Source organism: Eufriesea mexicana, unplaced genomic scaffold, assembly GCF_001483705.2.
Source record: "Eufriesea mexicana isolate 0111107269 unplaced genomic scaffold, ASM148370v2 scaffold812, whole genome shotgun sequence".
NCBI lineage: Eukaryota > Metazoa > Arthropoda > Insecta > Hymenoptera > Apidae > Eufriesea > Eufriesea mexicana.
Window position 1 is genome coordinate 1,905,007 of NW_016909009.1, and position 25,398 is coordinate 1,930,404.

The 25,398-nt window shown below is 43.3% G+C and overlaps 1 protein-coding gene across 1 annotated transcript in view; it reads left to right on the forward strand.

Moving 5' to 3' along the window:
* Positions 1-23,462, forward strand: part of LOC108546988 (uncharacterized) — an 84,311-nt gene extending 60,849 nt beyond the window's left edge. Inside the window, exon 2 of the mRNA XM_017899303.1 lies at positions 23,335-23,462. Within this exon, the coding sequence (XP_017754792.1) occupies positions 23,335-23,462 (128 nt within the window). The remainder of the gene's footprint in view (positions 1-23,334) is intronic.
* Positions 23,463-25,398: the final 1,936 nt, after the last annotated feature.

The following is a 25,398-nucleotide window of genomic DNA, read 5'->3' on the forward strand; positions in this document are numbered from 1 at the left end:
CTTTCCCTTTCACCGAACTCCGTTGCTTAGCCGAAAAATCTCACTGCCAAAGCCTCGGTAGCCTTCGCTGGCCCACATATCGGTTACCCCGAAGCACCGAATCCCGAAGCACCGGGCTAATCCGCACCGGTCGCCTAGAGCGGTGGCGATTAATTAGCGCGCGAGTAGCCAGGATTGTAATTGGCGGCGCGGAATGGGGAGCAACGAGTGAAATTTCGCGCAATTACATAAGCCGCGGCTGTCGGTGCATAGCTGGTGCACCGCCCTGCCCACCCCTCTTCGCTCTTTATCTTCCGTGGATGTGGAGCAATATGGTTGGAGGTGAGTGACCGGCGTCCAGTTGCGTTCACTAACCTCCCTTCTCCGGCCAGCACGACGAAGGGGGTATCTGCCGCTGGCGTGTGGCCCCACTCTGGCCAAGCACGCGAGCACCACACACCATCGTGTGTACTCCCGTCGGCCAAGTTTGCTCGGCCGTCCCTGTTGCTGCTGCTGCACACACCGTCGTCCTCTTCGTCGTCGTCGTTCAACCGGCTCCGTGCCTCTCCTCCTCCTTCTGCTGCTTCCTCTTCGTCCTCGTCTTCGTCCACTTCTTCTTTCTCCCCCTTTCACGCTCGTTGTAGAACTCCAGGCACGCGAACAGCCAGCGGGGCCACACGATCCGCGGGCTGGACTCGATTGCACTATCGGTACTCCTATGAATTTAGAGCGACGGATCTGGAGCGGTCGAGACTCCGCGGCCACCTCCTCGAGCTCATCCTCTCACGCTCCTCAGCTGCCGATTCATCTCGCCGAGCTGGGTAGCTTCGGTCAGGATCGGCCAGGATTTCGTCGCGTTCCCTGGTTACTGTCAATTGGTGCTTTCGTCTGATTCGAGTTTGGTTCCCTTATGACAGGAATAAAAATGTTGTTCCCTTTTCTTGCGATTCCAGGATGCTTTTCCCGAGGTACGTACTATGAATGAGTCGATGCTCCTAGTTACTTTCGCGGGAAGATGTATTTAGGTTCAGGAGTTTGACCGTTGGCAGAGTTTAGCGAGGAATCAGTGGGTGTTCGCACGAGAATACCTGTGGGTATCTGTGGGAATCGCGTGGACGTAGTTTCTAGGTTTAATTGTTCCCTTCCTTCGGATCTAGGATTAGGTTTCTTTGTTCGATCAATTTCGTAGCGGATTTCAAGGCGCAGGCTCTCGCAGCGAGTCCTAGGTTCTGGGGTTTATTGCCAGAGCGCGGAGTTGGACACTTCTAAAAACCGTGCAGACCTGACTTCTAATTAGCCACGATTCATTCCAGGTTTATCGTTTCCTGATTCGATCGATCTCGTAGCAGTGGGTAAGTACCTAGACCTAAACTAGGCTGTCAATCGCTGTGAAAATACCGCAAACGATCTACGATCTTTGTACTCGTGCAGTTTAAAGAAACTACGCGTGGTGTCAACGCACCCTGCCTCTTTCTTTCAATTTTCCCCAAGAACGAAAGTAGTCTCTGGTAGAACCACTTTCGTGCGACGAGAGATGGAGGAGTGCAGCGTGCCGGTTCGATCTTATCGAGGCCGGGTCCGTTGGTGTCCGTGTTCGGTGGCCCGTACGATTGGCCCAATTGGGGTCTAGCGTTTCACAGTTAGACCTAATGGGACGAACAATTACCCCCGCGGAAGGATACCGACGGGGAAGCCCGTTCACCGTTTCCGTTCCTGGCCTGGTGTCGCGAATGAGCGAACGAGCTCGGACTTTGGCCATCCTCCTCGCCCCGCGCGTTTATCGCTTCACTTTTACTCGGCCGAAACTTACTTTCGGCAGTGGCCATTCACTTGGCCTGCTGCACCGGGCTCCATTATTTACGTTCGCTCGATGATGCTGTCCAATGACGACTGTAACTCGAATCGACGTCATTCAGCTGCGCAACAAAGGGACGAAGGCAATGGAGGCTCTGGAGACAGGGTACCCTGAGGATCATTAGGCCCATGACAACGAACTGAACGACAACGGGTAAAATATTCGATTCGGAGCTACGAGTCAGAGTCCACCTAGTCTTCTGACACCTAGACCAGTGCAAGACCAGACCCAGTAGTACCCAACTTAGTCCTTGCATCCGGGACACCTTCCTGCTACCCATCTCATCAGCAGTACCCTTCATCCTCGTCATACGCAATCCAACTAAACTCGTCCGAAAAGCCTCTAATCACGGACATCTACCTCTGTCGTCCGATTTACACGGTTCACTCCTAAGCCCAATTCAGCTACCGTGGACTCCCTGGTTCCTGGCTCCTCTAATTAACGCGAAGCACTCGATATCTGTACACCGGTGCAGATAGAGATCCGTAGGCAGACTAGTTGATAGACCCTGATCTCTGGGTGCCGATAGGATTGACGAGCGAGGAGGGACATCGATCAGGCCGGTGGGCAGGAAATCGAAGAAGCATTGGCAGGACGACGATCCTGGCCAGGTTTTCGCTCGTTCGGCACAATGAGGCTCGTTTAATGCACAGGGAACAACGTGGCATCGCGAACGTGTGCAGGCGTGCCCCTTCCCCTGTGCTTCCCTCTAACTACCTGTGGACTCTGCTGGTGCTGCGTGCGCTCGCGTGTGCGGTCGCGTGCGTGCACGTAGAAGAAGGTAGGCGCGCGTACGCGTCTGTGCGCGTGCACGCGCGCGTGTGTGCGTGCGTGCTGGCCGAGGGTCGTGCCGATGACCGATCAAAGAGAAGTTCGCGTTGTGAATACGTGATACGTAACCGTCCAAGGCACACGGCCACTGACCGACGCTGTACCGACTCAACCCGTGCATTGTCCTCGCAGCCCGGCGATACCGAACTGACGCCTTATAGTTGCGCCTCTATAGCACGTTTCAGCACACGGTGACGGGGCCCCATGGTAAATGGAAATGGATTTTGGGATCGATAGAGGGAGAGGGAGATTTTGGGGGTAGGTTGTCTGCGGTCGATGATCGGTGGATGTTGGATATAGGGGAATTTGGTCGGGGATTTATTTGGAATTTTATATACGTAGCTTGGTTTCATGGTGTACACGCTTCTGTAGGCTCTCGGATTTATGGCTGCAGCAGCACCGTCGGTTAAATAATTCTCGACTTATTATATGTACGCAATAACGGTAAAATGGCACCGGCGTTTCCACGCGGGATACACAATGGAACTTAAAATTACGTAATATAGACGTTCCTGACGTGGCTGCGAGTTTTATACACCGAGCTTTGGACTAGCGATGGAGGTGTAGCTTTCTGGTCTATTTTAAATTATCGGCAAAGCTATACTCGGCCAGTCTAGTTTGAACTATTGATAGAACTGTACCTTTATGCTCTACTTCCAGCTATTGATATACATAATATATTTTCGTTACACAGCCTGCTCTACAATTACACACTTCGTTTCGGATAATTTTATTGCCGTTTCAAGTACGAGATCGCGAGGCGTGCCGATGAACATAATACTCTAATAAACATCGGCATAAATCAGCTCGAATCATCTCGCTCCATTAATTACCTACCGGATCATCTGTCTAGTCGAAATAGGAAAAAGTACCAAAAAATCTCTGGTCAGCTGTTAAAGAAAATTCTCAACGAAATTCGAACTTTACATTGCCCACTGGATTATCTGTCCAATCGAAATGGCAAGAAATGCCAAAAAATCTGTAGTCAGTTACTCCTATGTATGTTTCCTTTACTGTGAAAGAAAATTATCCCGGCGTAGTCAACGAAATTCGAACTTTACGTTACTAACTTGATCATCTGTTCAATCGAAATGACAGAAAGTACCAAAAAATCTCTGATTACTTAACTCCCGAGCATATTTCCTTCGCTGTCAAAGAAAATTATCCCGTCATAGCCAAGGAAATCCAAAACTTTACATTACTAACTAGTTCATCTGTCCAATCGAAATGACAGAGTACCAAAAAATCTCTGATTAACAAATTTCCTTGGCTGTCAAAGAAAATTATCACTCCGTAACCAAAGAAATCCAAAATTTTACATTAGCTACAAGATCATCCGTCCAATCTAAATGGTAAGAAATGCCAAAAAATCTTTGGCCAGTTGCTAATGCTTATGTTTCCTTTGCTGTCAAAGAAAATTATCTCGGCGTAGTCAAGAAAATCCCAAACTTCACATTACCTATTACATTTTCTGTCCACTCGAAATGACAGAAAGTACCAAAATCTCTGATTACTTAACTCCCGAGCATATTTCCCTCGCTGTCAAAGAAAATTAGGGTAACATAGACGTAGTCAACGAAATTCAATCTTTACTACCTAGATCATCTGTCCAATCAAAATATGAAAGCGTACTAAAAAATCTCTAATTAGCTACTCCCTCTGATATTTCCTCCACTGTCAAAGAAATAATTTTGCAGTGATAATTCTCAGCGTGGTCAACGAAATGCAAAACTCCAGTGCCAAGTCCCTCACCTTCTCTACTCTTCGAGCTGCCATCGTAAAATTTTCATCGTTACACCCACGCGTATCCACCTGCTCATCCGTTGGTCCAAAAAATTGCCATCTACGCCTCTCAGACTACGGCTGCCGGCTCTGTTCCATCTGAGATTATCTCTCAGCCTATCGTCGCGCCTTTCATCGCGCGGGCCGATTTTTCGCGAGCAAACTCGGGCTTACGGTTCGCCCCGTAGCCCGTGGTCGTTTATTCGATTATTATATTCGACGGCAGGTTAACGCCAGTCGTAAATCGCGGCGGGAGCCGCGGCTGCGTGGCTGCGAATCGGGATTTACAGCAACGGGCAGCAATAGCGGCAGCAACCGGCCACGCCGCGGTGGTAATGTTCGGTCCGCGGTTCACTGAACTATACAACAGCCGATACAGTTCATATTTCTCGTTGACCGGCAAGACTGGTCGGGCAGTAAAATAGCATCGGCGGCGCGGAGCCTCGCGCGTCGGGATGCAACCATCCAAATGCGGTTACTCGAGTATCGTGGTGCGCGCCGTTGAAAAGTGGGATGCAGATTCAGTTATCTTGCCCATTGCGGGGTGCAGTGAACCCGTGAAACTAGCGGGGATATCTCGATAACGAAAGATCGAGCCCGCGTTTTCTGCAAGGCCCGCGCGCATGCTCCGTGCTCATTGTTTTCCGTGTGCGTGCGGTTACGCGTGGTCGCGCCAGCTTTGTTCCTCGTTTCCTTTTTGCGGTTTTTAATTTCCCCAATGTCGCTTGGTCCCCCGTTTCTTGGTTGTTTTCCCATTTTTGTTAGGACAGTAGTACTGGAATTCGGATTTTTTTGAAGATTTTTGAAGATTTTTGAAGATTTTAGGTTTAGAGAATCGAATCGTCGAGTTTTATTTCTTTGATTATGATGTGGTATCGGATCACTTGGTCGTTCGTTCATGAGGAATTTATCGACGTTTAAATTTTCAGATATCGAGAGAAGATTGGTGAGGTGTCTGTGTGGGTTGTGTAGATTAGGTATTTATGGGGGGACTTTAATCGATGGCTTTATTAATGTACCGAGGAGACTTTTGTATATTATTTTGGTTATTTTCTGAAACTTTTCTGTCATGATTTTATAAAATTATTATTTGAAGATTTTAATCTTGTGGAATTTTGCATCCACAGTGCATAAAGTTTGTTTCTGTAACTTTGGAGAAACAGCATGGTTATTTTATTCTACTGCGAGAACATTCTAGAATGTTTCTAGAAAATTACGAATTTTCCGATTGATTTTTTTATTATCATCTGTTATTATTTCCATTGGTGTACTACGATTGTAATTACGAAATTCGAAACGGGGTAATTCGAAGAGAAAAGGTCCAGAACAATCCTCAAAAATAAATAATTAAAATTAAAAAATTGTAAGAAGGAAAGCCCACGAAATTTCGCGAACACTCTGACGACAGTGATAAGAAATGATAAAAATAAATAAATAGAACTATAAAATTGCAAAGAAAAAAATCACACGAAATTTTGAGAATACTCTAACGTCGATGATGGTAAGAAACAACGAAATTAAATACGAATAAAAATTGCAAAATTGCAAGGAAAAGACTCACAAAATTTCGAGAACACTAAAACACCGAGGATGTCAAGAAACGACGAAAATGAATGAATAAAAATTGCAAAATTGCAAGGAAAAATCCCATAAAATTTCAAGAATACTCTAACGCTGACGATGGTAAGAAACAACGAAAATAAATAGGAATAAAAAATTGCAAAAATGCATCGAAAAAAACACAAAATTTCGAGAACACTTTAACAACGACAATGGTAAGAAACGACGAAAATAAATACTAATAAAAAATTGCAAAATTGCAAATTGCATGGAAAGGAACGCACAAAATTTCAAGAACGTTTTAACAACGACAATGGTAAGAAACGACGAAAATAAATGCTAATAAAAAATTGCAAGGAAAGGAACGCACAAAATTTCAAGATCACTAAAACAACGAAGCTGTCAAAAAGCAACGAAAATAAATAAATAAAAATAAAAAATGCGAGGGAAGAAACGCTCAGAGGCTGGAGAAAACTGTAGCCGCGAGGATGGCGCGAAAGAAAGGTGGAAAGTGAAAACTGGGGAAAACGGGGCAGGTTCAACGACCCTCGAATATGATCGGTGATTTCTGGCAGAGGAAGGCGCGGCGGCGTTCGTTAGAATTTCATCGGCGGTATCGCGTACATATTTAGCGCGCGCCACGATCGAGCGGAGAGCTAAAGGCGAGACGAGTCGATGCACTTGTCCGCTTTTGTTAAACGGCGATTCGATTGCGCGTATCAAAGGGGGCAACGTGGAAACGAGCGGACTAGCAAGAGGATGACGTGTCCCTCTCGCTCGCGCACACGCGCATAGTAAGCTGGGACACCGAGTTCACCACCTACTCGTTACAGCATCGGGGACACTGACACGCCGTGGAACTTTGCTGGACAGAATGTTCTCGTTCGTCGTGATTTATACGGGCCGCGACGGTATTAATGCTACGAACGCGTTTCCACCGTCCTCTCCTTCGCAAACTTACACCTACCGCAACGAGTATCCTCCTTTCGAGGTGCACTGATAAATTTCCCGAACGATTTTCCTATAATTCGGTAATTATCATCGGTGTCTTAAATTTCCCGAATTTTCGCGCATTTTTGATTTATTTTCTCAATTTTATGATTTCTTCTTCGAGCTTCGAGATTCGAGGTTCGATTCGATGTCAACCATTTCAGTGACGATTTATTTTCTACCATATTAACCCTTTGCACTCGAGAGGAGAATCTCAGTCACCATTTAATCAGATTCTAAAGATCGACGTTAATTAATATATCAAATTTAAAATTGTCTAACGATGTGTGCAATGTCGAAGAAAAATAATTTTACATCTTAATTTGCGTACGATTTCTCATTTACCATTTTGAAAATATCGTCGACTCTATGATAGAAAGTCTTCCAATTACTATTTTTCTGTAACGATAAAGTCGTCGAGTGCAAAGGGTTAAATAATATTTATTTATTTATTTATTTATCGAAACTTACGAGCAAAGCCATTTTTAATAAAGCGATATAAAATATGCACACACAAAATAGGGAAAATTATACAGCAGACGATAAAAGGTATAATACTGTACACCAAGTTACATAGAAATAAATAAAATAAAATAATAAAATTAATATGGAATGATATTAAATAGGGAAAATTATACAGCAGACGATAAAAGGTATAATACTGTACACCAAGTTACATAGAAATAAATAAAATAAAATAATAAAATTAATATGGAATGATATTAAATAGGGAAAATTATACAGCAGACGATAAAAGGTATAATACTGTACACCAAGTTACATAGAAATAAATAAAATAAAATAATAAAATTAATAGACATTACTAACTTGATCATCTGTCCAGTCGAAATGACAGAGTACCAAAAAATCTCTGATTAACAAATTTCCTTGGCTGTCAAAGAAAATTAAATAGGGAAAGCTATATAGCAGACGATAAAAGGTACAATACTGTACACCAAGTTACATAGAAATAAATAAAATAAAATAATAAAATTAATATAGAATGATATTAACCCTTTGCACTCGAGAGATGAGCTTCAGTCACGATTTCATGAAATTTGGAAGATCGATATTAAATAATACATCAAATTTAATGCAATGTAACAGTGTACGAGGTATCGAAATCAAATAATTCTACAATTTTTTATTTACTGCTCAAAAAAGTATCGTCAGATTTTTAGTAGAGAATCTTCAAATTTCTACTCTTCTCTAGCCAAAAAGTCGTCGAGTTCAAAGGGTTAATATAATATAAAAGTAAACGAAATTTTTTAAAATAGGTAACAGTCTACGACCTGTCCTGTGAAGTAAATTTTAAACAAAATACTCAAAATAATCGTTAATTGAGTCATTGCCAAGAAAATGAAAAAATAATTCCGAAGGCAAAGGGTTAACGTTATTAAAGAATTTTTAATATACGGTAAAATATATATATAAAAAGAATAAAAAGTTGCTACGTTGACTGAAATTAATTTACATAACTCTGTCAAGGATGGCTCAGTATACTGAGGCGAGAAAAAAGAGAGAAAAAGAAGAGAAAAATGATTTAACGCGAGGAAGTAGCGTCAGAGCGAAATTGCTTATGCGCGCTAGGTGTTAATAAAAGGCTGACAGTAGAATAAGACAGCCATGGCCGACTGGCTGTCCTTTCCTCAGCGAGGTCGACTTCCGCGGGGACGATCTTCCTCCTTAAACAAGATGGACGTGTCCAAGGACCGATAGGCAAAAATCGCAAAGGCCACGCAGAAAGGAAGGGTTCACGGTCGCTGTCAGTTGACCGTTTAATTTTCGACGCGACGAGACACGGGATTGGCCATTGAATCGTTAACCCGGGCTGTCCGTGCTCGATTAAAGCAAATTATTCGACGACTATCTTGCCTGCTCGACCTACCAAGGGGTCTGCCTCCAAGAGTCTCCGTTTCGACGTTGTTCGAAATAAAGAAGATCCTTGAATATTAATTAATTTATCAAAACACAGAGTGTGCATTTCGACTGCTAAATCGTTAATTCCGCGATAATTATAAATTCGGTGAATTATCGGAGATTTAATTTTAAAATATCGAAGAGGTTTGATAGGTCCTGGAACTTTTGTGTCGGTGATTTCGATCGTGGTCTAAGAATATCGAAGAAAATGTTTCCGTATGCGAGGAACGAAATGGCGAATTAAATTAACGATTCAAAATGTCTGCCGAGTGTGTTTAATAAAGATTCGTCAATCGATTCTAATACGGTTTCGCTCGTAAATTGCTTCGTTCCAGACACCATTGATTAAATCTCGTAAACCAAGTGTCTAACGCAAACCGGTACCATAAACTTGCATTAATTTCTCGTGCTTGGATTAATTACCGAACCGCGTGAGCAACAAACCCGATCGGTAAAATATTCCACCTTCCTGGATATTTTTAACCCTAACTTGTATCGTTGACATCATTTTACCTCCCGATGTGACGGCCCTGGATTAATTGCCAGCGCGCCAATTATGAATAGTACTGAAACGAGCTGTGCACCTGAGTCGACGTATATAATCGTTCGTGCACTCTACTTGCGAAATTTTCTCGCTCGAACCTGTACCATAAACTTCCTTTAACGTCTCAATACGACGTGCACAGATTAACAACCATCAAGCCACTTATCAACATTACCCAACCGAGCAGCAGGCTAATCGAGTAAAATCCTTCGAGCTACCTTCAGGGATATTCCACTCGAGCCATAAACTTCCGTTTTTGACGTATTTAGATTAGGCACTATCGGGACCACTTATCAATTCTATCCACCAGGTAGCGCCTAAGTAGCAAGCGCGACCAGCGCCGCGAACTTAACCTCACTTTGCGGCGCGATGTGTTTAGATTAGCGACTTTAGATTCATTTATCAATTCTATCCAGCGAGCAGTGCCTAAGCAGCAAGTAAGTCAGCGACAAACGTAATTCAAACCTGTGGCACGAACCTAACCTCTCTTTTCGACGCGTCGTGTTCAGATTAGATAATTTCCAGCCGCTTATCGATCTTGCTCACAGAGTAATTCTAAATTAATGAACTCGAATCGAGTCTAAATCGATATTAAATACTTAACTCGCTTTTCCACCTAACTTATTTAGATTAGGTAGTTCCGAACCATTTATCAATACTATGCAACCACGCACTGCCCGAGTGACAAACGCGAACTTAACCTAAACCTGCTTCAGAATACATTTTACAAACCTAACCTCTCTTTTCGACGCATCGTGTTTATATTATACAGTTTCAAAACGTTTATCGATCTTGTTCAGCGAGTAATCATAAATTAATGAACTTGGATCGAGTCTGAATCGATATTAAATACTTAACCTCACTGTTCCACATGATTTCATTAGATTTGGTACTATCGAACCATTTATCAGTCCTACGCAATAAAACAGTGCCCAAGTGACAAATTCAAACCTAACCTATATCTACTCCTGAATACATTCTGCAAACCTAACCTCTCTTTTCAACGCATCGTGTTTATATTACACAGTTCCAAAACGTTTATCGATCTTGCTCGAGTAATTTGAAATTAATGAACTCGAATCGAGTCTAAATCGATATTAGAAACTTAACCTCACTTTTCCATGCAAGTTATTTAGATTAGCTAGTTCCGAACCATTTATCAATACTATGTAACCATGCAGTGCCTACGCAACAAACGCAAACCAAACTTATATCTACTCCTGAACGCATTTAATGAACCTAACCTCTCTTTTCGACGCACCATGTTTATATTATGCAGTTTCAAAACGCTTATCGATCTTGTTCGAGTAATTTGAAATTAATGAACTCGAATCGAGTCTGAATCGATATTAGAAACTTAACCTCACTTTTCCATGCAAGTTATTTAGATTAGCTAATTCCGAACCATTTATCAATACTATGCAATCATGCAGTGTCTACGCAACAAACGCAAACCTAACCTATATCTACTTCTGAACACATTTTATAAATCTAACCTCTCTTTTCGACGCATCGTGTTTATATTATAGAGTTTCAAAACGCTTATCGATCTTGTTCGAGTAATTTGAAATTAATGAACTCGAATCGAGTCTAAATCGATATCAGACACTTAACCTCGCTTTTCCACGCGACTCCATTAGATTAGGTACTTTCGGACCATTTATCAATCCTATGCAACGAAGCATTGCCCGAGTGACAAACGCGAACCTAACCTAAACCTGCTCCGGAGTAAATCCAGCAAACCTAACCCCACTTCTCCACGCGACCCATTTACATCGGGTACTTTCGAACCATTTGTCAATCTTAATCACGCGAATATTAGCAAAACTGATCTCGAACCTACTCTCCGCGCCGATTACACGAACCTAACCTCACTTTCCGCCACGACGTGTTAAGATTAGACATTATCAAACGATTTGTCAATCTCGCTCGCCGAGTAATACCTGTGCAACGAACCCAAACCAGTACTCCAAACGTAATCTCGCTTTTCCCGCGATATTTTTAGCCCGTCTATTTTCAAGCCGCTTATTTATAATTCTCCCCGACCGAATACCCGAAGAACGAGCCCAAACCTGGCCGAACCAGTGGCCAGGCAAACCTAACTCCGCTTCACGTCCGGACGATAACCAGGTTTAAATTATCCGCTACGAAAGCAGCCATCTAATACCACGGAACCATCGAACGCGTAACCAGCGGAACACGGCACTGCGGGGCCCCCAGACAGGTGTAATTTCCCATCAGAAAATTCCCGCGGAACCGCTGTGAAACCGTGCCCAGCCGCGTTCCAAGGATCGTTCTCGAATTTCCACAATGCGGCGTCCCCGGTTTATGAAGCGGCGGGTACAAAGTGCAACAGTGTGTACCGTTACGAAAGGCAGAGCGTGTGCAGGCGGTCGAGGCTGGATTCGAGCGGAACAGCGTTCCGCGGGGGCTATACCCGGCCATACCCGATGATAAATTTCGACTCACCCCAGCCTGGTTTCCACCGACGATTTCCCTGGCAGCTTTCGATGAAAAAGCGAGTCTCGTCCGGCCACTCGGCCGGCTTCTCGAAGATTCTCGATTTCGGGGCATCGACAACGAGGAGGCGATGAACTCGGTCACCGGGCAACAAACTGCAGACCCCACCAACGCGAGCCAGCCTTCGTCCGTCTCTGTCGGCAGCACGCTGCCCGCGCGCGGTGCCCTCTTCGTCCGCCGCATCTCTCCTCTCTCTGTTCCCGATGAGGAGAAGGCCCGTGCACACGCGAGCCACGCCACCGTTTCGTAATACACCTTCATGATGCTTTTCAAGGTGACCGTGAACTTCTGAACACGTTCCCAAGGCGGCGGGGGACAATCGAGCGGCATCGCGAGCCGGAGCACGCTGAGGGCAAGAATTCCGACGGGGTTCCTTCGCGGATCCAGCTTTTTCGTGTCGCTTTCAGCGTCGCTCTCGGTTTGTCGCTCCACCTACCGTTTTCTAAATCCAAAATGGCTAACTATTCCATCGTCAACCGATTTTTAGACCATTGTAAAATAGAAAATGTGTCTATCATCTTGAAGAAACGATGCTAGCTCTTTTAATGTCACGACTGACGTCGAAGCTTCGAAAAATTAGTAAATGATATATCTGACAAAGTTGGTTTGGCCTAAATGATCGTTTTTGGAATTTCTGATCAGGATTCGGGGTGCAATATTGTCCCTATCACTCGTCCTCGTCATTTTTCAACCGATATAATGGTAATCGAGTGTTTAATATCGTCCCTTAGTCCATCTTTGTAAGATTCTATTGGCTTTTCATTCGGTTCCAAGTTTTCGAAAATTTTATGGGAATTTTTGAATAGATTATTCTCGCCTGTGAAAGTCTAGATATCTCGTCCTAATAGGCTACTCGATTATTCTTCCATTTGGTTATGGAGGAAATTGTAAAAGAAATTGAAATAGCGTTCGATAGTAACTGTCAACGATCTTCAGATATCTGACAATTAGGTTAATCCTAGCTAAGATTCGCGTATTTTGAGAAGAAATTGAGAAAGAAAACGCGTAAACATGCTTTTACCACATATTCAGATCTATTTTATAAACGAGTCTTCCGATACCGTTAACGTGGACCACCTAAATAAATCAGCGTCCCACGAATCTGCGAAATCTCACGAGACTGGAAACCCAAACTCCATACATTCTGAGCCACGAATAACTTTTCCAAAGACCCAGTTTCAAAGCGAGTCGAGGAAAGAAAAGAAATTCGAGGATTGGAAATGGAACGCAAAACGGTGGAAAGCAGAAAATGGTGGATAGAGCTGCAGCCTAGCTTGGCTTCCGCGTGCGGTGGCTAGAGTTGGACATCGGTGACCCAACGACACGATTCGGGCAGCGGCATTAGGTAATTCGGTGACGAAACGTGACTTCTCGCTGGAACATTGCCCCCACCTTCAGTGACCGGTCTCTTCCTCTTACTTAGGCTCACGAACCTTCCTCGTCACGTGTCGGATCGTACGTGAACGCCCGTGTGGAATAGCGGTTCCTCTTGCGTTCTGTAACAACTACTCGAAGCTTCTTCGTCGTTATGACGCGTCACGCCTGTATTACCCGATACTCGGCCTGACCGGTTAGACCGTGTGTCGCGTGGAAGAAGGGAAGCCGAAATAATAGGCCCCGGGGGCCCGTGGTCGCGTCGGGGACCGTCGGGGACCGGCGGGGATCGCGATCGAAAGTTCCGGATAATCCAGTGGAGGATTGGCGCGGGATACGCGTCGTCTTGCTTTTCCTGGCAACCGTTATCAGCATACTCCAACAGGCCGTTAATATTACGTTCCACGTCGTGAGCTAGAATCCTGGCGAACGTGGAGGGAAACAGGGTTAAGAGTGTGTCCGCGGCGAGGTTTTCGTTTTGCGCGACCGTCGTTCGTTGTCTGACGTTTGAACGACGTTGCTGATTATTTGTTAACGTTCCAGGTGAAGGAATTGCAAACGGTTTACGAGAGAGCGAGTACGAGTACGAGATTTCTTCGATCGAGCGATCTAGCCTCTCGATCCTCTCCGGGAACAGACCTATCGATACTCGCCTCTCGAGTCTCGACGCGAGATGAATATTTAGAAAGAAACAGGGGTTCCAAGAGACGTTTGACACATTGACCGCCTAGCGGAAAACGAGATTCGAGCGCGAACACCGAGTGACGGTCACCGGTAACCAACATGGCGGCGCACGCCTCGAAGTTAGACCTTCGTAAGCGATACCGAGTAACGAGGAAGCTAGAAAAGTCTACTCGATCGCGGATCAAAGACCAACGACCTAAACAGCTAGAAAAGATAAAAAGGAAAGAGCAATCCACCCTGAAGTAAGGTAAACATCGTCGATGAACCCTCGGCAACTCGAAGCCACTCGAGCAAGAGCCTCCTCGGCTTCCCTACGATCGCAACCTGCCTCAACATCTCTCGAGCCGCGCTCCAGCTGAAAGAAAACAGCCTGCACCCTCGCCCTCGAAAATTCCCCGGCGCGAATCCAGCTGGAGAGTCGATCGAGAGAGCTCGCGGAGACGGAAGACCGTGGTCGGCTAGGCTTATCTCTGCCGGAAGGAAGCAGGACGGCTCGTGCAGAGCTGACGGGACGCCGGAGAGGCTATCTTGGCGAGCAACCGGCGAGGATGCTCGCGCAATTACCCGCGGATGCATCTATCCTGCGCAGGCCGAGTGCCGCGTGGCCGAGAGGGAGCATCGTCTCCCGGGAGAAGGCTGAAAAAGCCTGTAGCGTAACCGTTGCCGTGGCTGGTGGTGGTGTGGCTGCTGGTGCTGGTGCTGGTGCTGCTGCCGCCGCTGCTGGCGGCGCTGCATAGCACGTTGACGTTGTTGCTAGTGTGGGTTACCTGGTTAGTGACCGGCCAACCGAGTTCACTGGCATCGGCCCTCTTCCAGGTTGGCTAATCTCGCGACGAACGGAGAACGCCCGCTCCCTCCGGGCCGCGCGCCGCCCGCGCCTCCGCGCTTCTTCCTGCTTCGTCGTTTTGCTCGTTGAAAAGCAACAGAGATTCCCTTGGTGGCTGTCCGCGGCCCGCTGTCGCTCGCAGCCGCCGCGCGCCGCCCGCTGGAACAGTTAAGGACACGTTTATTAATAGATTAACGAGCATGAGAACAGGGAATCGCTACTGGTCTTGTTGTTCCCTACTCCTCTTCCACGTTCGAACCGCGATGGGAACTTCTCGCGGGAGCCTCCCTCTTCGTCTTAATTGCCTTCTTCCACCACCTGCCAATGCTTTTCGCCATGGATCCACATTTTTCGGCTTTCTCGCAGGTTCTTCGCAGACATTTCGTCGATTAACGCGTTGGGCACCTTTTACTAGTTTTCTCGTGCCTCACGCGCCTTCTGTCAAGGACCGCACGCGAGTTTTCTCGTTGTTCACGCGCTATTAGGTGTCAATACACTGTCTTGTCAAAACGCGTGGTTCCTGGAGTATGTCCTAGAGATTTCTATGCGGTACATGATAGCAAAATGTCAAGGAGACTTTGGGGTACTGAGAGTACACTCGGACTTGTGAGCCTCTCTCAGGGAAGCAAAGATCTGTCATATCAGATTTGACAGATTCTTCCTTCTTTCGGGATGTTCTCGTTCTCTTTGCATGCTCTTCTCATTGTCTTCTGGATTTTTGAACGCGGTTGGTGAACGCGGAATATGAGAAGCGCTATCGCGCCGCTCGGCATTTTTGGACACGGAATATGACAAGCGCTATCGCGCCGCTTGGCAAATGTCGATTGGGAAACAATAATGACCCGTGGCACTCAAACGGTTAAGGATACTGCTCGCGCTGTGGACTGTTAGGTCTCCTGCTCTCTCCGTCTGTTCTGCTGGAGCGAAATAGAGGTCCGTTCTGTATTCAAATGAACCTTGGCGAGCGAACGATATTGCTCTTGGTCTCGTTCATCTCTTTGCTCGGGGAGAGGAGATGCGCAACCCTTTACACCACTGAATCGGTGAACCTTATTCTTCTCGAACAATTGGCTTTATCTTGCCTTGGGACTGACTAATTGCTGGCGGTATGTTGAGCGAGTTTGAAAATTCGAAGCTCGATGATCAGGTTATACCCATTACTCGTCAAAACGGTTCTCGAATATTCATGGCAGAGGAATTTAGATCGGTACGAGGCTGTTTTATTTCCTTCATTTTCTCACCGTATGAAAACATTTTTTATTCAGAGTTCCTCCACAATTTCCTCCTTATTTCATCGAGTCTTCCACGGGTATCTATCCCGCGGATGGAAGCTTAAAATTCACGCGAAGAGTCCAGTTTCGCACTGAAGTAGATTCTAGTAGCGAAGGAAGATTTTTCCTGGTTTTGGAAAGTTTGAACAGGATTCTTAAACGGTATCTTGGTCAATCTTGGTCAAGATTCTTAAACGGTATCTTGGTCAATTACTTTTGCAATTACCTATTCCATATTTATTACATTTCGTACATTTCCTATATTTATTACATCCATAATCTAAATAAAATTCATTTCCCAATTCAAAATATTCGAATCCAGGAGAAAAAGAACTGTCAGAAAATCCCAAAATTTAATGAACTTTTCTGTCAAACCTTGATAAATCCTCTAAATATAATATCACAATCATAAACATCATAAAATCATAATTATGATATCATAATCCTCTAAAATTATTTTTCCTACGAAAAGATGAAGGAAAAATAAACTGGACCATCGTTTCGCTTCATCCTCGATCCTCGATCTCGTCAAAGATCATTCTCCCCCGAAAATTCGATGCAACCCCTGTCATCGATCTAGCTCCCCTCTTCAACCCTGATCCAATTCGTCGTTATTGAGATTATGGGTTCTAATAGTAAAATAACTACGATATATATATTCTCTTTTATAATATTTTATTTTCCAATTAACACTAAGCCTACCATAATCTAAATGATCAATTCCAAATTTTCATTAAAAATTCCGCACTCGACGTTATCGCTTTGATTATTTGTTTCCATAATTTTTCTTCTGATATACATATAAATTAATTTTTCATTTTCCTTTTATTGGGATTATGGATTTTAATAGTAAAATATATACGAGATATATATATAAATATATTCTCTTTTATAGTCTTTTATTTCCAAAGGAAGATATATATTTCTTGTAATGCTTCTTCTGAGAGACTGACCTATCCCTCTAAGAGGTATCTGCAACTGTACTCGACTCTTAAGGAACTGTCAAGAGGGTACGCGACAGGGTTCGTTCAAACCCCCCTAACTCCATCGAATTTTATATTCATATAAACATTCGTTCTAGGAACTTATATCTTATTGCAGGAATTATAGGAAAGAAGAAAAAAGAGAGGGAGGAACTAAATACTGCTCATTTGAACTAAAAGCGTATATTTTGTCTAAACTGACATGGCGGCAAGGTCTAGCGAGAAACTGGCCTGTCGCGTTCCTAACGCCGTTAAAAAGGTCAAAGATTGACACAAATGCCGGTCCAGGCTACCCATCCACCGCCTAATAATTGCACTTCAACGCTTATACACCAAATTGATTTTTAACTTCGCAGCTAAACTTATCTTTCAAACAGTCATCGATCGAACCCCGTTCTCGTGTTTACCATTTTTCTCGACGAAAGGTCAGCGAACCCCGCGGAGTGATCGAGTCAGCAGGGTTGGTCGAAAACACCGAACGGCTGAATCAGAATTCAGGCCCGTAACGAACCTGACTAATCTATAGCCTGTCCGATTGGCCGAGTGACGCAGAGGACGATACGGTGGCAGGTCGTTTACGCGCACGCACGTGCGTGCTACTCCACGCGAGTAGGTGTGCTAGCCTCTCCCCCTCGAGATTTATCGAATAGAAAACAAGTGGATTCCCGGGATCGCGGTTCAGTAACCTGCTCAACGTCGCCGATAGATCCGCTTTAACCGACTATTTCTGTATCGCGGTTTATTTCTGCGACGCGAGCAACTCATCCGCGGGATTGTTTCCATGACGAGGCAAGCGGCCTAGATCACCGGGGACCATTTCGGCGTTTCCTCGTTTCCGGCACAGGTGGTTTCGACTGTCACACGGTGTCTTGGATCGAATTTTCTCAGAATAGGTCGTTGATCGTTTTGAACTTAGGATCGCAAGCAAGGGATTAAGGGTATTTGGAATTTCTGGGATATATGGATATACGGATTTTTATTTTTATTTTTATTTGGATAGATATATTTCTGGGACATACAGATTTTTATTTTTATTTTTATTCGGATAGATATGCGATCTTACGTGAAATTATAATTATTACCTTCATAGGGTAAATTATGTATACATATATAGGTAAATTATTATATAGTTTTAAAAGGATGGATTTAATAATATTGGTGTATACTAATAGTAACGATTAAACCCATATATTGTAAAGATGACGCAAGAATGAGGATAGAGATAGGTAAATATCAATTATATTTCCATTTTGATGAAACTAAAATCGGAGAAATTATTATAGAATTATTACACCTGTGAAATGACAGGTGGATGGACAAATGGGAAAGTGGTTCGAAGAAAATGGAAAAGCAGAGGACATGAAACAATTGTCATTATGTATATCGAGTGAACTGTTGACAAATCGAGGGGGTTAAATGATAACACCGAATTTTGAATGACGCCTCTGAATTTTTAATCAAAAATTTGGAAACAATCGCTGAAATTGCATACCCCAACTCTAAAGAAAACACTGGGGGCACAGCGAAAGGCTTGGAAATTCGACAAAATTACTATTAAACTACTATACCGGTAAAATGACAGATAGGTAGAAAAATGGTAAAGAGCTTCAAAGAAAATGGAAAAGCAGATGACATAGAAAAATTGGCAACACATTTATCGAGTAAACTATTGACAAATCGCGGGGGCTAATGACAACACCGAATTTTAAATGACAACTCCGAAATTTAAATAACAACACCGAAATTTAAATAACAACAAATTTTAAATCACACCCCCAAATTTTAAATTACACCCCCAAATTTTAAATTACACCCCCAAATTTTTAATCAAAAATTTGGAAACTATCGTACTTTAGAATTGCATACTCCAGCTCCTAAGAAAACACTGGGGACACCGCGAAAGGCTTGGAAATTCGACAAAATTACTATTAAATTACTATACCGGTAAAATGACAGATAGGTAGAAAAATGGTAAAGAGCTTCAAAGAAAATGGAAAAGCAGAAGACATAGAAAAATTGGCAACACATTTATCGAGTAAATTATTGACAAATCGCGGGGGCTAATGACAACACCGAATTTTAAATGACAACACCGAAATTTAAACAACAACACCGAAATTTAAATAACACCCCCAAATTTTAAATTACACCCCCAAATTTTTAATAAAAAATTTGGAAACTATCGTACTTTAGAATTGCATACTCCAGCTCCAAAGAAAACACTGGGGACACCGCGAAAGGCTTGGAAATTCCATCGTCGACAGGCGCCGAAGAATCGTCGCGAGAGCTATCTAATCTCCATCGAGGATCATCCACGCGAGATACACGTAATACGCGCGAAACGCGTGTGAAACTCGCGGAAGGAGAGCGGAGGACAGAGCTCACCCCATGAAAAGCTTCTACCACGTGATTCTCTATCGTGCATCTTGAATTTTCGATCGCGTGTCTCGATAAATTTCGCTGGTTCTCGGGTTTCCGACTGGGCCATTACCCGGAGCAATGGATCGGTGGCCACACGTGTCAACACGCCGCGTCCTCGAGGAGGATTACGCGCGCGAGGATCATTCACCTAGCAAAACTGGCCAGCCACTGCGGTGGCAACGAACTTTCGGCGATCTGGGTCAGAAAAACAAAAGCAGCTACTGGCTCTTGGACGAAAACGAATACACGACGGATTTGACAGAGCTTCGTTTTCCTCTCACCCCTTTAACACTTCGCGGCGCAGGATTTCGGATAATAAAATAAACCCGTGTTATATTTATATTTATATTACTATCTACGTTATAGCAAAGAAAGAAAATTACGATTTAGAAACTATATCGAACTATAACTTCGCGAAACTTCGTCGAATCGATCCTAATCTTACACTCGAGCGTGCAACCTCGTCACGAGCCCGCAACCCTAACTTTCCACGGTACCCCGGCAGGGACCACCGATTTAGGGTGTTCGGATTCGCGATAAGTATAATTATCCTTTAGGTTCATTGAAACTTCGTTACTCTAGACTCGAATTCGATGCACCGACGATTCAATTTCCCCTACCAAGGCGAACGGGCCCCATAATTGGGACTAGTTTAACTCTTTGCAGCACAGGATTTTGAATAATAAAATACACTCATGTTGCACAGAAATTTTATCGCGTTTTAAATGAAACAAGATTGGTATATTTTTACTAATAAATGTATAAACATAAAAGAATAATAATGAAATAATTGATTTTGTTGTTATAGGGTGGGACTGAAATAGTCCCACTGTTCCATGTTGAATGTTGGGAATAAAACACAAGGGAATACATTTATAATAATATTTATCGAAGATATTACCAATTGCTTTACGTGAATAAGACGAAATATGAAGCTATGCGTATGCAGATATTGCAATATTTCCAGATGGGACTAAAAATGTCCCCCCAAAAAGGTGGGACACTTAATCCCAGCGTGCCCCAAAGAGTTAACAATTTTCTGCCCATCGATAAACCATATAAATTATAATTTGAACTCGGTTGTCACTAAACAAATCGTTTTCTTTCCTTATACTTCGCTCCAAGCATGACGAAAAAATTAGCCTAAGGTCCCATTTGTAATAACTCTCAACCCCTTCACAGTGTGGTAAACTTACAAATTCAGACCCAAAAAATATCCATATTTTTTAATATTCAAAATCACTTTGACGTGTAATACATAATATAAAGAATCGTGTTTTAATAATAATAAGAAAATAATTAAAAAATCATAAATAGTATCATAAAAAATTATATTTTGTAGTAGTTTTTCTACTAATATTAGTCCGTGTATAGTACTTGGCAATCTTTCACGGGATGAACCGTTAATGGGCTAATACCTGTCAATAATAACTCTTCGAGGACTCGAGTCTCGAAATTACGAAGTCTTCCAAAATGTTCGGTCGAAAACGACGATTTAAATGAAAAATCGGTGAAAATCGAATGGAACTCGTCGATTTATCTGTTAATAAGAGGAGATATGAGTAATAGGTCGATTTAAAAGATCGGAACCGCAGGTGCGAGGGTCGAAGAGGAAGAGGAAGAGGAACGAAGCAGAGGTGGGGAACGTGTCAAAACAAGGATTGCAAATGAGCTGTTTTGAGCAGGCGACGTGTCGGTGACGCAGTGGCCCAGGTCGATGACTTTGTCATTCATACTCTTACGCAAGCGTGCGTAAGCGTAGAAACGCGAGAGTACTGTTATGCAGGCTCATTGTCAGAATTTTATAAGAGCGTTCCAACGTCGATTCGAGGGAACACATCCGCGAAATTTAGATCGATTTTAACATCTTTTCACATCACCCCGTGCTTCCGTATTCTACTTAAAGAATGCTATACCACTGATTTACGAGTCTTAAAAAATCCTCTTAAATCACCTGCATTAATGAAATCGTAAATAGACGAATGGAGTGGATAAAAATCCCATTGATCTTCGGAAATTTGATCAATTTTACGTAATAACCGTAATTTGTAATAATCGCTCACCTTTCGAGGAGAATAAAAATTCTCCGATCATTAACTGATAAATAATTCCAAATCTCGGGATATTCGTAATTATTAAACTAATAAATAATTTGGAAAAATTTCCAGACAGACATTCCCATAATCGTTCGACGATCGGCAGTCCTAGTATGGTACATCAGCGATACCAGTGCTCGCGATATAATTGCGATATTATTCTAACGCAAGAAATGCAAGATAATCGATATTTAATGAACATCGTTATTTCGCTCTAACGTATGCCATAAGAACCGAATTAATTTAGCATTGGCTGGCTGTGCACGGCTTCACCCAGTATCCGTGGAATAGGAGTGGAGAAAGGAAGAGGGAAGAAAAAAGGAAAAAAAAAAAGAAAAAAAGGAGATGATTAATCGTTCGATTATTTCGCTCGACGATCATAATGAATCCGTGTGTGAGAACCCGGTCGTTTTTCATACAATCATAGGCCAGAGAGGTAGGAAGCGTTGTTATCGGCGGCGTTTGGCTAAGAAAAGGCTATGCCGGCGGGAACGTGGTGCACTGGTAGTGCACTGGTAGTGCACTGGCCCAGGGTCGACGCCCGACGTCTCTACGATCGTTATGTCATTCATGCTCTTACGCACGCACGTAACCTCTCGCTACGCAAGCGTGTGAACGTGTGCATGCGTTCTAAGCGCGAGAGACGTAGGAGTACTGTTACGCACCGTGCACCGCCGCGGAATACGACGAAATTCGTACCTCGGAATTGTAGGTCGGCCACACGTCGCGATTCCCGGAACAAATTCTTCACCTCCGATCGGTTCCCCCCGGTGTTGGATCGGCTCCGAACGGGAGCCTCGAATCCACTCGAAAATTTCACCGTGCTCGATCTTCGAGAATCTTACAGAACCTTCCAGCGAAACGCGATTCTTCCGAGTTTCGCAGGGAACCGGGGGTCCTAGGGGGTCTTTATGCGGTAACCGATTGTTGTAGATTTTTGGTTGAAAAACACACTGTGCACGCGTATTTAGGGACATAGTGATTTAATTAAGAGTAGAAAAAATAAGAAATGTAATACAGTTATATTGCAAAGGAAAATAAATAGACGGGTTAATTAGGTAGGTAAATAGATTGGAATTGTGGGTTCTAATTGTAAAATAATTTAGTTGGGGAAATAATAATTTAATTATAAATGGAAAGAATAAGAAATGTAATATAGTTATATTATAAACGAAAATGAATAGATAGGTTAATAGATAGGTAAATAGATTGGGATTATATGTTCAAATTGTAAAATAACTTATTTAGGGAAATAATAATTTAATTATAAATGGAAAGAATAAGAAATGTAATATAGTTATATTATAAACGAAAATGAATAGATAGGTTAATAGATAGGTTAATAGATAGGTAAATAGATTTGGATTATATGTTCGAATTGTAAAATAACTTATTTAGGGAAATAATAATTTAATTATAAATGGAAAGAATAAGAAATGTAATATAGTTATATTATAAACGAAAATGAATAGATAGGTTAATAGATAGGTTAATAGATAGGTAAATAGATTGGAATTGTGGGTTCAAATTGTAAAATAACTTAGTTAGGGAAATAATAATTTAATTAAAAATGGGAAAAATAAGAAATGTAATACAGTTATATTACAAACGAAAATAGATAGATAGGTTAATAGATAGGTAAATAGATTGGGATTATGGGTTCTAATTGTAAAATAAGTACGATTATATATATTGTAGGAATTCCTGATGAGACCCCAAAATATGTAGGAATCCCAAACGAAACCCTAAAATTATGTAAGATCAAGGTGGTTTTTGGGTGGTTTTGTGAGGTATTAAACGCGAAATTACTATTAGTAAATCTCTGATAAGGCTTCACTAGGCTCTTCACTACCGATCTTACTTAGTAACTGACTCTCAGCTTTCAATCTGACAACTCTCGACAATTAATTCTTAACTGTCAATCCTTAACTCTGGCGACTGCCAATTTGACAATTCACTTAATAACTCTGACGACTGCACTCCAAAAACCGCTAACTCCTAACTGTCAATTTTTAACTCTGGCTACTACCAAACTCCTGACTTGACGACTCTCGATCTGAACCAGTAACTCTCTAACCACTGATTCTTCTTAACTCTACGTACATTTCTTAAAACTATTTTAAATTTCCTACAGAAATATAGTAGATAAAATAAAGCAAATACAGATTTGTAGAGAGTTAAAAAAGAAAAATGGTGGCCCGTTGAAGATCTCGACTGTTTATACCGATTTCATTATCGTTAGGGTTCCAAAAGTCGGAGACGCCTTAAGGGATAATGATAAGACAAAAGGATAATGTATAACGTTGTCTTTCAACATTGGATAATTATCGGAAGATTCGATAGAGTACCGTGAGCTGGTCTGGAGACCTGTAAATCGAAACTTCCTCGACGAAGATATGCGAGAATCTGAAAAACTCGGTGGTTTCTAGCAAGAAAGCCTGCGTCAGAAGAAACGCGGATCTAAATCCGAAAGAAAGAACGAGATTCTAGTTCAACATTCGCCTGTATATAGTCCTACATAGAGATTAAAAAATGAAAGAAATCGGCAGTACTTTCCAATAAGCTGCCCTAACAGCTACGATACAATTCGATTCCTCCAGAAAGGGGAAGCCAGCAGTTAAAATAAAAATCACGAAGAGAAGGAGCAAAAGATTGGTATATACTTCTATATAGAGATTAAAAAATAAAAGAAATCGGCAATATCTTCCAATAAATTACCTTAAAAGCTACAATAATACACGCCTGACATCGATTCCTCCGAAAACGGGATACTAGCAGCTAGAATGAAAATTTTGAAGAATAAGATCGAAAGATCAGCATACAGTCCTACATAAAAGTTAAAAAATGTAAGAAATCGGCAGTATTTTCCAGAAAAGCTACCCTAGAACCTCCAATACCGTACGACTCCTCCGAAAAGAGGAAGCTAGCATCTAAAATGAAAATAACGAAGAGAAAGAAGCGGAAGATCGGCAAGACGTGTCACCTTCAACCCCTACGAACCGATGTTCCCGCGTGATGCTTTGGAATGTACCTGGACCAGGATGAATCGGACGCCGAGACAGAGGTAGACTAAATCTGCGGCGCGAGATGGTACGCGCGACAACCAGGTGCGAAAGAGAGTAACCCCGAAGGAGGAGAGGTCTGTTCCTCCTCCCAGACGTCACCCTCCCTGCGAGCGAGTTCAAGGACTCGGTTAGAGCGGGCACGGCGCTGGCGGGGAGCGGGGGGCCGGCCGGGCGGCGAAAAGGAGGAAGAGGAGGCCGAGGAAGAAGCGCGAGCCGAGGCAGGACGCGAGGATGTGCAAGGGTAGCCGAGAGCGTTACACCTAGGTAGGGCATTGCACCGGTGCGACGCTGCAGTCGAAGTCTTTGGCCGACGCTCGCGGTGCAACTGCAAAGAGTTGCATTCGCGTAGCCGCGTGCAGTGACCCGCCCTACCGTTAGGACGGCCCCGAGGATGCGTTCCCCTCTTCTACTTCTTCGTCTTCTTCTTCTTCTTTATCGTCCACGTTGTAGCCTTCTTCTTCTTTCTCCTCTTCTTCCTCTTCTTCTTCTTCTTCTTCTTCTTCTTCTTCTTCTTCTCCACGCAGCTCTTCGTTTTCGCTTCATTTTCCTCGCCGTCGTCGCGTGTCGCTGCTTTCCGTTCGAGGTCTCGAGTCCAGAGGACGTCTGACTGTCGGCTTCCACGCCGCGTCTCGAACCTTCCGACGTGCACCGGGAAGCGAGACTAGAGGTGTCCTGGTAGACCAGAGTATGGGAGCAG